Source organism: Chenopodium quinoa, unplaced genomic scaffold, assembly GCF_001683475.1.
Source record: "Chenopodium quinoa cultivar QQ74 unplaced genomic scaffold, ASM168347v1, whole genome shotgun sequence".
Taxonomy (NCBI): Eukaryota; Viridiplantae; Streptophyta; class Magnoliopsida; order Caryophyllales; family Amaranthaceae; genus Chenopodium; species Chenopodium quinoa.
Window position 1 is genome coordinate 11,186,285 of NW_018745024.1, and position 15,087 is coordinate 11,201,371.

At 36.7% G+C, this 15,087-nt stretch overlaps 2 protein-coding genes across 2 annotated transcripts; both read right to left on the reverse strand.

The window, feature by feature from the left end:
• Positions 1-7,257: 7,257 nt before the first annotated feature.
• On the reverse strand, positions 7,258-8,343 carry LOC110708945 (ATP-dependent DNA helicase PIF2-like). The gene has a single exon (XM_021887173.1). The coding sequence runs from the start codon at positions 8,341-8,343 to the stop codon at positions 7,258-7,260; it is 1,086 nt and encodes a 361-aa protein (XP_021742865.1).
• A 116-nt stretch (positions 8,344-8,459) lies between these two features.
• LOC110708946 lies at positions 8,460-10,662 on the reverse strand. The gene is made up of 3 exons (XM_021887174.1): positions 10,245-10,662; positions 10,052-10,126; positions 8,460-9,733 (listed from the first exon to the last, which is right to left on the reverse strand). The coding sequence occupies exons 1-3, from the start codon at positions 10,660-10,662 to the stop codon at positions 8,460-8,462; spliced, it is 1,767 nt and encodes a 588-aa protein (XP_021742866.1).
• Positions 10,663-15,087: the final 4,425 nt, after the last annotated feature.

Genomic DNA, 15,087 nt, shown 5'->3' on the forward strand with positions numbered 1-15,087 from the left:
TAGATATTGTTATTTTGTTGTTAATATATCAATATTTATTTAAAAAAAACACAAAATTAATAGGTTAATTATTAAGGAATTAAGGTATAGAGTACAAATCATTGTACTTCAAATTAATTTGAACTTAACAATGTATGGCTTATCCGAAATCGGTACGACTAATTAATGATCCTTGGTGAACATTATTAAATGGTAACATTGTATAATATTTTACCTTATAAAATTCAATAAGAACAGAATTTTAGTTGTAGCTAATTGTAAATTACAAAATATTTGATGTACGTACTAAAAATTGGAATAGAATAAAAATTTTGTTAGGAGTATAAAAGGGCTCTTTTAGAAAAAAATTTGGGTGCATATTTCCATCTATAGATAAACTCCTATTCTATGACATTAAACTAAAGATGCTATTATTGCATACTGTAGCCTATAAAGAGTCAGAACGTAGAACCTATTAATCTTACTCCATTAGATTATCACTCAACTTTCTCTTTATCTCTCATCTTTATACTTCTCTTTACCCTAGATATTTTCATTTTCTGTAAATTGATCTAAGCTTAAAATGGCTAACAATGATGGTGCCACTTCATCTTCATCAAGAGCTTCTACAAGTGCCCCTCATGGCCGTCCTAGGTGGCTTCAACTGAGTATGCTGCGTTCACGACTTAGGGCTTTACAAGCTCGTAGGGAGGAGCTTCGGAGAGAAGCGGAGGAGGTTGAGGCAGAGCTCGAAAATGAGAGGAGGAGGATGGTGGAAGAGGAAGCTGCTGCTGCGGTGGCTAGGAGAGGTCTGGTGGAGCAGAGATATGGGGTGGCTCCAATGGAGATTGAGCAGATCCAGGGTGTAGTAAACGCTGAAGCTGAGGGGGAGGAGGGTGATTAAGAAGATGAGGAAGGGGCGGAGGATGTAGAAGGTGAAGAGGAGGAGAAAGATGATGAGGGTGTTGAAGGAGAAGAGGAGGGTGAAGAGAATTCAGGGGAGGAAGACAATGATGCCTCAGAAAAGGAAGAGCAGAAGGATGCAGAGGTGGCCCTAGAGGACGATGATCAGGCTAGCTCAGAGGAGGATGATCAAGATGACTCTGATAGCTCCGATGACGGCGGCAACGAAGATGATGACTTTGTTGAAGGCTATAAGTCTGCTGATTTTGTAGAAGACTCTGCTATGTATGGCCTCAACTTGTCTCATTATGAACAAATTGAATGAAAACCTAGGTTGTTGCTGGTTTTTGTTGGCTGAAATTGCATGGAAGTGTAGGTTTTTTTTGCCTAGCAAGCTTAGCAATGTAGGTAGCTGGTAGTTTTTGGTGCCTTAATTTATATGATAGTATATAGGCTGATTAGTGCTGAGCTTGGTAGAAATTAGCATGAATTCATAGTAGTGCAATTATAAAGTGTAAGAATGTCATGTAATTGCTTATTTAAATGACAATGAAAAATATATATTTCTATATCTATTTTAGCTATAAATTATGGTATCGGTTGTTAAGCTTCTAATGTTGTTTTCTTTTTTTGCCTAAGTCTAAATTAAGTATTTTCTGAATTGTGTATCATTATAGTATTATCATTCTTATATATACTTAGTTTGAAAGTTTCTGAATATATTGAATCATGCTAATATTTTCAGAAATAATAAAGTAGTTTCTGAATTGTGTATCATGCTAATACTAATTTCTGAAATTATTATCATTCAATATAATAAAGTAGTTTCTGAATTGTGTATCATCATATATAATAATTTCAATATAATAAAGTAGTTTCTGAATTGTGTATCATGCTAATAATTTAGTATTATCATTCTTATTACATCATTCAGAAGATTTTCAACATCATCATTTAGAATAATTTCCAGCATGCATATGACTTCTAGCAAGTTTTAATTAAATCACAGCTAAATTATTAGCATGATAAACAGAAAGCTATAATCTATACTATTAGCTATATTAATCTAGCATGCATAATTTTATAGAAAAACACAATTAGCATTCTAAGATGGTAGCTTTCAGTAAACAAGTAAGAGGGAAATTCATAGAATGATTAAAGTTAAAAAACTTAGATTAATGTGGTAATGGATGACTGAGGTTTGTAAATTTGTCCAAAAGATTACAACCAAACAACTTGTTTTAAGACATCATAGAGATGAATATACCATTCATTGTAGGCTAAGATAGCTTAGAAGAACCACTTGTTAGCTAAGCAGCACAATAGTTACAAGCAGTGCAATACCAGTAGAGGAATATAAGATAAGAATTGCACTGCTTGCTAAGCAAACCTCCATCTAGTTACTCCATTGAGACAGACTTGAGATCCCACCTTAGAGCTCCCACCCTGCTCAACATGTTTGTTGGTCCAACACAAAAGTAAGCCTCCATAGTGGACAGTCTAGCTGCTGCTTCATCAAAGCCATCCCGGTGTTCCTAGCAAGGTAGTAGATTTTAGTAAGTTCATAGCTTGTTATGTATTAGGCTTGTAAGTCTTAGGTGTATGAGTTACTTACAGCAATTACTTTGCTGTATATGTCAGCAAGTTTCATGCCAAAGAGCTTCTCACACTCTGCTCCAAAAGCTGTGAGCTTCAATTCCCCTGTTCCATCAGTTATGGTGAAGGTGTAGTTCACCCTGCATGAAACAATATTATAGTTAGCTTTTAATTAAGACATGTGCTTGTTATTGTCATCACAAGAATATAGCTACCTAGCAGTGGCTGTGCAGACTTTGTTTGGGCAGCTGGAACACTTAAAGGTCTCACCAGCCAGTTCTTCACAACGGCGGCCACAGTTGTCGCAGCCTATGTAGGCAATGATTTTGCTTACATCAGGTTCAGGGATTTTTGCTTTGAGCCATATGCGTTCTTCTTGCATTGTATCAGTAAGCTGCAGTGATAAATATCAAGTTCAATAATGCAAATTCTATAGATTAGAGTAGAAAATACAAGTCACAAGTGTAATGTTTGTGAACCAAAACCTTTTTCAGTTCAAGTTCACCAATAGTAGTTATCATTCTCTCCACAGGTGGTTCACGGATTAGCAGAACTTTAGCCATTAGCTCATTTATGTAAGGTTTTTTGTCCCTACTCCTGTTGAGAACAGATACTAAGTAAGTATTATAGCTAAATGAATGTTGTAAATGTTAGTTATATATATATACAGTGGCTTACCATTTCTTGAGATGTTCTGCTGTCTCTCCTGAAGGCCCAAGTATGATTGATGCAGACATAGAGGATGATAGTGAGAAGCCTGTGGTTTCAGGAATTTTCTGAAGTGTTATCATAGGAACCTATTTAGTGTTTCCCTAAAAAATAGAAGTGCAGTAGAACCTCTTACCCTTGTGAGCTGTTGGGCGCATGTAGGTAAAACCAACAATGAGTGGGATTGATGCCCAAGCAGCTAATTTTTCGCAGCCATCAATAGCAAGCCCTCCCCAAAGAGAAAGTATTAGAGGTTGATATATACTGCATGTTAATTGTTAAATTAGGGGTTTATTGAAGCAAAAAAGTGTGAGCATAAATAGTGAAAACCACATTTGCATGAGAGTTTTGTAAATTTATTTCGATTTCCAAATCCACACTTTTAATAATATTTGCATGTACGAATTATATAAGCGAAGCATTTTGCTTTTCAAATCCACACTTTTAATAATATTTATGCTTTGGATCTAAATGGAGCAAAATAAGCATGTTCAAAACAATAGGTTGTTCAAGTATTATACTATAGACTACCATTTCAATTGGGTCAACTAATGAGGAATGTGTGTTAGTAATTAGATATCTATGTGTAAGAATATACCTGTCATCAGCGATCACAACCTCACGAACATCCATTGAAGCCCCTGATGCAGTCTTGACCTGCCTAACTTGCTCCATGTATAGAATTACTCCAATGACATCTGCAAGCAACAAATTAAAGTAAGGGTAGCAGGGAAATAGTATATAAAATTACTTAAGCAGTAGCACTTAAGCAGAAGCAGTTAAATAGATACCGAAGCGTTCACTCTTAGGGCTGGTGCGCGGAATAGAAGCAATTGGAGTGTACTTAGGAAGCACAGGTCCTGCTTTAGATTGAAGGGGCTGGATAGATGTGTTCCCTCCAAAGGTCATCTGGCAGTCATCTTCCCTTGTTTTCCATTTCTCATCAATAGCTCTTAGTGGAGCATTTGCAATTTCATACTCCCTGCCTAGCTCAAGAATTCCCTTGAAGCTATGAACTTCATTTTCAAACAAAGTTCCACGAATGTGATTTCCCTTAAGCAATAAGAATAACAAAAATAATTAAATCCAGTTTGGGTTGTCTTATAAACAACTTGTACAGAATTCTAACCCAAAATAAAATAGCAGTATTTGCAACAAACCTCACTGTCCTCTAGCTTTAGCCATTGATACAGAGTTTTGTTAGGAGATAGCTTTGGTTATGCCTTCTCAATTACTCTTGCCCGAACTTTGTATGCCTTAGTTTGTGGAGTCAAATTGCCAATGGGAGTATATTCAGGCTTCATCTACACATTGTGTTGAATATATTATTAGTTTAGGCTTGTAAGTAATCAAGAATAGACAAATTTTTCCTAAGTCTAAATCTTTCTGCAAGGAACTATAGCATAAGATTAGTTGATTATATGAATTAACATGTTGCTATCTAAGTAAGTACTGTTTGTTTTATTTACCTGACAATAATAAATGGTATTAGGTCCTAACTGATTAACCCTGAGCATACTCTAAAAGAACACATTGTACAGTATTAATGCCTTAGTAGGAGTAACAGGACATGAGTACAAAAAATTACATATTTATAATTTAAGCACCATTGAAATTACAGTTTAAGGGTGTGATTCTTATGAAATAAGAATCAGTAGAGGAATATTTAATTTCATTTGGAGACTACATAGACTGCAATGTTCAAAAGTACAAGACCATATTAATTAAGTCAAATAAGTTCATATTATGATGGAGTATTTATTTTACTACTGAAATGGTCATTTATTCTTCCTATTTCTTTTGTGCTGATTATCTATTTATCATTGTGGACTTGTGGTGGTTATAACCTTATATTCTTCTCTTAATGTATGCATAATAGTAAAGATGTGGCATATAATCAAGCAACTGCTTCATAAATGCAATGCTCAAAATATGCAAAATAATTACTATATTATACCAAACTTATGCTAGCATAATAAAAGAATTCAGGTAAGCATTAAATTCTAAATGAAGAGGTAAAGAAGTACCTTCAATGGAGTTCCTCAGTAATTTTCCCTTATTTCTTCTTTTCTCCAGAGAATGCAGGTGATAGTAGTGAGAGAGTGCTTTGTATATACCCAAATATATAGCCAAGCAATGACTATTAACCAGCAGGTAAAACAATGGGTCTATATTTTGTAGACCTAGGGAAGTGATAATTAGGTAAAATAAAAGAAGTAGGACGATTGGACTGTGCTTTTTCTTGTGATAGGAATAAGCACATCTATTCTAGTGATTTAAGCATTAATTGGTAGCTACTAAACTAATGTGCATTGAGATAAGGAATTATTAGTTGCTATCATCTGCTTGCTTCCCATTACAACCTTATTTATTTATATTTTTTTTTCAGAAGTTGTAAGCATAGCTTTTTCTGTGATTTATAAGCACCTGTGAAACCTGTTTTATTATTGAACATTGGGAGCTGGAATCTCTTCTTTTTTGTTACAATTGTGTTCACCTTTATTTGTTGGGAGCAAATTCTATACTTTTTTTATATATTTTTTTGCAATATTGTGTGGGCTGTTTTTATACTGCTTATAAATAGACTTGCTCTTAGGAGGCCTCTTTATCAATGTTATCTGGATCTAATTATTTAATTAACTTCTCATTTTTAAGTTTCTAATACAGCATGTAACACTGAACAATCAATAATCCCAACCTTAAAACTAAGAACAAAATTCTATACAGGCAATCAAAATAGATTTTATAAGTAGTTCTAAATAGGTAAAATAAAATAATATTTGATTATGCCAATAGACCCTTTGGCAACCCTCCTTTGAAAATTCAATATTACGTTCATATGGTTAATGGTATTGTAACATTTACACACGTTTGAATAGCCTAGGCTGTTTCAATGGGTTCTAATCTGCTTTACTTTGCTGGACTACATGCCATAGACATTGCTTATAATGGTTTCATTAAGCTGGACTATGTTTGTGCTGGTAGCCAAAGAGCTTTGCTTTTAGCATGCCTCTTTGTCTGATACTGTCTAAGTTTTTCTGAAGTGTTAACTTTATATATCCAAATTTTATAAGCTGTAACACACTAACACTTAACAATCAACAATTTCAAGTTTAAATTGGAAATATATTTATGTAAAAGCATATGAAATGGACTTTATAAATAGAGCTGGATAAGCAATTACCACTGACATAATCTCACATTACAAAATTTTCAACATGAAAGTCTAAATATACCTTCCAACAATTCTTCCTACAAGTAATTTGAGGTTTAGTGCATTTTGGTAATGCTACTGCAGGAAGTACAAAAGGCTGGGAGAAGAAATGTATCCAGATTGCCCCTTTGGTAGAAAAACCCTGCATCAGAAGCTTAATCATATTTAGGAACCATAAGAAAATGCACATTGAAGATATTAATTGAGTGACCCTTTAAAACTCACCTCACTGTATCTTTGTTGGAAATATACTGTTGTAAAGCTGCAGCATTAACTCATAAATCATTTGTTAGAGCCTGCATTCAAGTAGATAAGTATTATGCTATGTGTGACTGCTTAAGCATAAGTGTACATTAAGCATAAATAGTTAGGAATTGTCCTGGAAAACTGACCTTTGAAGATTTTTCAGATATGATCCCAGCCTTGTATAGTATATCAAAAGACACAACATTCCTTACACCATCTGCATCTTGTTTTTCATTAACAAGCTTACTTAGCACTCTTACTTGGCTTGATTTCCGTGCTCTAGATAGCCCAACATAAAGCTGGCCATGAGAAAAACAAGGACGCCGTAAATAAATCCCAACCTTCTTCAGAGTTTGGCCTTGATCTTTGTTTATGGTCATGGCAAAGCTCGGCTTAATTGGGAATTGTATCCGTTCGAACTTGAATGGGTAATGGCTGGAAGAGGAAGGCCTTAGGTTAGCACGTGGTAAAAAGACCATTTCGCCTGAATGATGGCCTGTTGTGATCATACATAGGATAACATTTGGGTAGAATGCTTTACAAATGAGTCGAGTCCCATTACATAGGCCTGAAGCTGGAGCTATGTTCCGAAGCAAAATTACAGGACAGTTCTATTTCAGAACCAAGGAGTGTGGGCTCATTCCTCCAGGGCATAAAGTATTTAAAAACTCAGTTGTGTAGATGTTGAAACTATCATCAATCAAAGAATCAAAGCTTTTATACACTGCTGCTTCACCGGGGTGATTTTCAATAAGGAGGTTGTTGATTTCATCAACATCATCATTAAGAGGTGTTAGTATAGCGTGATCAGTGAAAATTTCTGGGCTGAAGTGACCTTTTGACAGCTCTGGGAACACCTCTTTAATAAGGTGTGGCAAGGAAATACCTTCTTCTTCAAATGGGATAAGGAGCTCTTCAGGGATTTGGATGTTTCCAGTTTCTGTTTCCTGGAGCTCACCATTTCCAAGAGCCAGCAAGAAATCAGAGAACAATGGGTCTGACCGTGCACGCATGTTCTCACTTAGCCTAATACGCGTAAAGTATTTCCATAAATGAGAAGAAACTAAACTTGCTTCCACTGCTTCTTTCTGAGATTTCTTAGGCACAACAGGCAAAACTTGCCGAAAATCTCCTCCAAAAACAACTACTTTACCGCCAAATGGTTGTTCTTCCTCACATAAATCTCTAAGCAACAGATCAAGAGATTCAATATTTTGTTTTAAAGCCATCGAAGCTTCATCCCAAATTATCAAAGAGCTCGCTTTTAATAGGTCTGCAAGGCCACTTTGCTTAGATACATTGCAAGCCATTGACATGGTGTGGTCTAGAGGAAGTTTAAAACGCAAACGAGCTGTCCGACCCGTGACCATATTTGATGCAGCTATGCCTGATGTTGCTGTAGGAAGCACTATCTTGCCCATCTGTCTAATGGCAGCATAGAGAGCACAATAAAGGTAAGTTTTACCCGTGCCCCTAGGACCATCGATGAAAAAGACTCCCGATTCTTCACTGTTGACCTTGCTCATAATTGCAGTGAAAGTCTCATGTTGCTTGTTGTTTAACGTAGCAATTGCTTCAACATATTCATTAGGTATAGGTGCGTCTAATGCATCTGCAATATCTTTAGTCCTGGTAAGCGCTTCATCAGCAGGAACGACTAAAGACTCCAACCCAAAATCTTGTAATGTCTTGCCCATCTCTTCTAAATATCGCTCCACTTCCCGAACTGTTATTGCTTTAACTTTTTGTTCCTCACCTCTGAATAAGTAGCTGTAGTCTTCACAAAGAGCGGTGTAGTATTTATGCCATAGTGCTAAAGGATCACGCGGATTACCAAAAATAAGCAGTGTTCAAATAGCCTTCGTAGTGCCCGTGGCATTTGTGCAGTAGCAGCTTCATCCATACACTTTTCCACAGCATCATCTTCACTAAGTAGACCCAACTTAACAGCAGCTTCTTGGAATGTAGCACAGAGAAACCCATTAACAGTACGCAGGTCTTCAAATGATGTGGGACCCCTTACATGCGTTAAGAGAAGACGGAGAAAATATCTCTCCCCTTCAGATGGAGAAACAAAGGCTAATCTGCTAACGACAACACCAAAGGAACGTTCTGTCCATGTCTTAGAAGAAGGATGCCACACATTATGTTCAGAAAATTCAGAATACAGATATTTTGGCTTGTCTTGAAATGCAGCATTCATTTTGAAAAACTCAGTTAACGACGTTCTGGCCCTTCTACTGTCAGCAACTACATCCTCTAGTTGGTCAATAGCATTAAACCTAACAGAATGATGGTTTGGCAAGTGCACCTGCAGCAACAGTACAGGCGGATGCATCTCATAAAGATCAAATGAAAAGATCCTCCAAGCAGCTTCACAAGGAGAGACCCAACGACCTGACTGAAATTGTTTAATCTCATTAACAGGTTGCCTCACGCTTGTTTCTGTTACACTGAAAGAACATCTATCATGCCCTTTGTAGACATATTTATACAAATACTTCACAGCTTGAATTATGAAGCAAATCTCCACATTAAGATGGCAATCAAAGAGCGCTGACAAGTAAGGATTGTAGGGGATCACCCATTGGTTGTCTAGCCTTCTCCCCCTAATTCGAATAGACTCACCAGTAAAGCGCCTGCGGTAAGCAGGGTAACCACTATCATTGTTGGTGGTTGTGTCGTTGTATGCTTTTGGGTAACCATATTTACACTTTCCTTCAAACCCTTTCTTGTTCATGCAGGAGCGGCTAGGATCGTCCTTACCACAAGGGCCATGCATCATATGGCGAAGAACAATTTTACGCAAGTGAGGGTTGTCACTGCTAGGAATCTCAGCACAAGTAAACTTGTCATACAAGGCTGGTTCCTTGATTTTATACCCTTGTTTCAGTATAATCAGCATATGTACATGTGGAAGGCCACGCTTCTGAAACTCCACAACATAAATGAAAGTGGCCACTTCACCAAAGACATTTTCTTCTGTAATCTTCTTTTTCAGTGCAATAAGTTTTGCCCTGAAAACACGCGCAACTAAATCAGGCCGGTCTTGAGCCTTTTCACCGGGAGCAAGTCCTGCTTTGATTTCTGGTCAGTTGGGATTGCAAGTCATAGTCACAAAGAGGTCAGGCTTGACAAACCTTTGCACAAGAGTAATTGCATTAAGGTACCTCCTGCTCAAATCCCTAGGACACCCAAGGAACGTAGGGGGCAATATAACTGAGTGCCCAACATTAGAAGCATTTGTTTCCCCACCATCAAATGTATCAACAAGACCTTGATATAATTCAGCCCTTATTTTTTTTTGGTTTTTCCGAAAAAAATCCAAGTGCGTATTTTCAATCTTCACATACATGTCCACAATGGATTGCAAAAACAGTCGTCCTGCTCTTAGCAGATAATTACCAATCCGTATTTGGAAACGATAGGCATAATACTCCCTAGCAGAAATAAACCTACCCCGTTTGCCATTAGTAGCAGCTGAGACAACAATATGCAACAAAAAATTAACTATATCACCCATCTAATTGGTTAGAAATTTTATTGGCAATGCATGTATATTAGCTATGCATGCAACAAAGAATACTGAAAATCTTACATGGATCATCTCCTTGCAGCAATGCAGCAGCAGCAGCATCATCATCCCCATCTGCAGCGACTGTGGCTACAAAGCTCTGATCATGAATCTGCCCACAAGAAGACATTTTTAGAAGGCCATGGTGCCAACCACAATCACCACGAGGGAATAATAAAGGGTACTGCAGAGGGTCATAGCAGCCATAATAATGCATTATACGGTGGCTCTCAGTAGATTTCCCGTACACTGTGATGTGAGGAGTACTTTGTTCATGGGATGCACTGGCATCAGTCCATATAGCAGCCACCTCGTCAGATGTCGGAGCATTGTACACCCGCTGATCCAAAGTAGGGTATTTGTTGAGGGTAATCACAGTTTCAGTCGAGACATTAATATCCCTCAGAGATTTAAAAAATCTGGCATACGGGTTATGCGACATAACTTCCATCAGAATTGCAATAACATCTGCCTGGAGCTCTGGGAAGAGGTCAAGTCAGTGCTTAGCCTTATGCTGAGAATCATAAAAGTAAAGTTGAAGGAACTGTGGCTGGGTGCCATCAGGTAACAAGTCAGGCACAAAATGGTATAGCTGCCCATGTAATTTAAAAGCATATACACCCTTTTTTGACTGTGATTCCAATGCACCCCCCAAAGAACTGAAAGCAAACATATTATTATATAAACGCGCATATGTTTGAAAATGGTCAGCGATTTCATCTTTTGCAGTGAACAATCTAATAATCTAATAATCTCAGGAGGAAGTTGATTATAAACAATCACACACTCCCCACCACTACAGCAAAATTTGGGGGGTTCATAGGCAAATTTTTTTGCCAAGCATTTGTCACAGAAATAAGGAGTTGCCAATTCAAAAGGAGTTGTTGGCATTTGTTGGCCAACATCCCATGCATCTCCAACTACATATTTATAACCATGCCTTAGTTTACAGTTTGGACAACATGTATAATAAGGCAATTAAATATAGCAAATTAAACACCACACTACCTGGCCCTATAGGTTTAGGCTTCCTTTGTTTCTTTTTTTTGGGCTCTCCAATAATTCCCCGTATGCGTTTACTTGTTCGAGTTTTAGTTTTAGAAGATGAAGGGTAATCAGGGTAGTCTGTAGCAAGCGAAGGTAACATATGATATAAGGTAAAATCCTAACATATTCAATGTACAACAATATAATAGGCTATGAAGACGATACCCATAGATGGCCGACACTGATAAAAATCTAGAAATCAGTATACTCCTGCCATGTATAGATAGTAAACGCCATCAATACATATACACAATAAAAAGCCAAGGCTCATAAGCTCACACTGTAATAAATGGTAAAAATAACAGTGTATAAAACAGTGAAACAAACTTTATAACTGAGAAATTATAGATTTCATTGCTCTTTAAAAGTCATTATCCAAAATAGCAATTACATAGACAATTCTTAAGCTAAAGCAAAATACATGGCCATCAAATTCAGAGTACAGCAAACACAACATCACAAAGTCAACTGAGCACTATAGCTCTTAGGTTTACAAAACAACAATACTAAAAAGGCCATGAACAAACACAGATCCGAAATTTGACCTATCATCTCTAAACAAACCACCCAATAACTAATTCCTCTTCCTACACTTAAAAACAGCCTCCAAGTCTGATGGGACCCAAACAAAGTTAAGTGCAGGAGGCTGATTAGATGCACCTGTCCTCTTGAAAGTAGGACGAGCTCTACGCTTACGAGGAGTATTAGGTGGTAGGCTTGCACTTGGGATCTTGTTACAAAGGGATCTTGGTGTGCTGCAGTCATGCTCGTCTAGAAAAGGCGCCAAGTGAAGTGTTCCTTGCACACCAAGCACACGTTCCTGAGCAGACATGTAGCTCTCTCGGGTCAATGAACACTTAATGCCAGCATATTTTTCATGGCCATAGTTCAGGTCAATTATTTCTATCCTATACCTGCACTGGAGGAAAGAAACAGCCTTCACAGCAGCATTTTGTCTAGCAGCTGCCTCACCAACACATATGTCACTAATTATACACTCCATGTTAACTGTTTCTCCAGGGAAATACACCGTAAGCCATGCCACATACCCCTGCAGTGCAAGCTCAGAGGACTCAATAGTTGAGACTCGTGCACAAGTCTCTACAGTCAGCACATGCAGCACATCCAAGTAGTCAATAAAGACATCCTTGGCACCTGCCTTCTCAGGGAAAGCACTAAGCCAATTAACAGGTGGTTTATGAAGCGGTCGTTCCTTAGACTCCAAAGCATCATGCTTCAGCTGGAACAGCACCTCGCAACGCTTGTACATCCAAATCTTAGTACTCGTCCAATCATGAATACAGAGGTCAAACTCTAGCCTCAAGTGTCTGACAGCATCCTTTGCCGCTTTTTCAGATGAAGCCTCCAACTTTTCACCCTCACCACCATCAAAAGTGTAGGTGTGTGAAAATCCAAGGTCTGTCGTTTCCACATGCAACTTCACATGATTCTTATGAATGGCCACTAATTCATAAACAGAAGGTGGAAACTGCAGGTGACCCATAACCTTCCTTGACAAGCAACAGTACGAAATAGAGACCTTGCGAGACTCTAGCTCCATGACCTGTGTGCATGCCCAACGGATCAAACAATTAACATCGTTCCTATTCACTAATTCCACAACATAACCTACCTCATTCCAATCAATCCTATCCTAAACTAAAACAAGCAAAGCCCTCTTAGAAACATACACTAAAACTACCAGTCAGCCTAAAAAGAAAGCACACACCATTAAAAAGGACCACGATCTAACAGGCACTTACTCCATAATGAAACAGAATTTGGTATCACTATCACACATTTAAATTAATATCTTTATCTAAATAGAGCACAATAGTGAAATACAACATGTATCACATACCAAGCACATATTACAACCAAAAAAACTACTATAGGATGTATAAGCAATAGTAAAGAAAACAAGCAATAGTAAACATAAGCAAATAGGATAAAGATCAGAAAAGCAATACCAATAATTCTGGGCAGCAGATGTAAAACAAGACCCCAACACCAGCCAACAAAGAGCAAACAGGACCCCAACACTAGCCTGCACAAACCATCACATTACAATCAGTGATCTAGCCAATTAATATATTATCACTCATTAGCCAATTATACAAAACAACCATATCAAAACCAATATAATATAAACAGCAAAAATTGGAAATTAGAACTTGTGTAAGAGCATAATTAAATATAGTGCATGTAGCTCTAACAGCCATAATTTGTATAACTAAGATTGCTACACAATTAAACAACCTAAATATAAAGTAAATTGTCATAGGAAGCAAGTGTAGATATATTTAGTTTGAATTGGCAATCCAAGTAAGTCCAATACAAGGCCATAAGAATATGTCACATTTTCTGATTTTCAGATTAGTGTAAATTGCTCAATATATGCATTCAACAAGAACAAGGAAAACTAAAATGATTATACGAGCAAGATATTACTACCAAGAGTTCTTGCTGGTTTCTACCTTTTTTTTTTTAGATTTTGGATTTGGATATGATTTGGAATTTGGATTAGGACCTAAAGTGATAAATATATAGATATATAGAAAAGAAGTCAATGTCATTTTCATTGATTTCTATATAAGCTCAACATAAGCCTCGAGAACACCAGCAATTTTAAGCAAAGAAAGCAAATACTACAAAGGGACAAGTTTTAATTAAATGAATTATAACTATAATAATTATTATAGTATAAGGTATGTAGTAATCTAAATCCAATGCTTATATATACAATTTACTATATCAGTGTATAAAGGGCAAACATATGAACAAGTTGTAATCTAAATCCAAAGCTTATATATACAATTTACCCTATATTGATGATAAAATGAATTATAATAGAGACAAGTTTTAATTAAGGTGTGAAATCAGAAAATTTGAGTCAAATACAAAACAAATTTTACTATCTCAGTGTATAAAGGGCAAACATATATAATCTAAAAATCCAATGCTTATATATACAATTTACCTTCTGATAATGATGAACTGGTAAGTATTTTGACATCTTGTAGCCATTGATGAAAAGTTGCGATTTTGCTTTATCGATTGCAGAAGGTGAGGAAGCCGGTGAAACCACATAGAAGGTCGACACATAGTGTTGTGTCAACTTCATCATACAAAGTTCAAGAGAAGAAGCAAAAATCTAGAAAAGAAAATTGGAGTGAAAAAAGGGAAAAAAAATAAGGAAACAAATTGGAGGAAAAAAATGGGAAGGTGCATTCAGAGGAGAAGATTGCATGTCTCCATGAATCACCAAAGAAGAAAGGTTGAAGGTGACAAAGGGAAAAAGAGAAAGAAGACACATGTCCCCTCCAGGCGCCTCCAAGGTGACAGAGGGAAAAAAACGGGAAGGTGCATTCAGAGGCAAGGCTAAAACTAACACTGCCAAATCAAAAGAAATCACCCCTTTTTTTAAATTTTAAAAAAAAATAAAAAAATAGACAAAGTAAGAAAAAAAACAAAAAAAACAAAACAAAAGCAATCACACATGCCACTCACACATGTGAATCACACATGACACTCACACATGTGAGCACTATTCATAAGGGAACAAGTGAAACATTGTAAGGGTTGTAGATAAAATGTATGGAGTACTTGTATGATGATATTTGTACTTACTAAATACAATTATTCTGATTTTTATTCCGTACAAAGAATTTTATGCTACACGCCTACACGTACAAATGTAAATGTAGGCAAAAATAATTAAAATTGTGAAAAAGACATTTATGTACGACATTGATATGTCTACATATGCATGAACTTAGTTAGATAGTATTTATATCAGTAATATCACTATATACGTGTC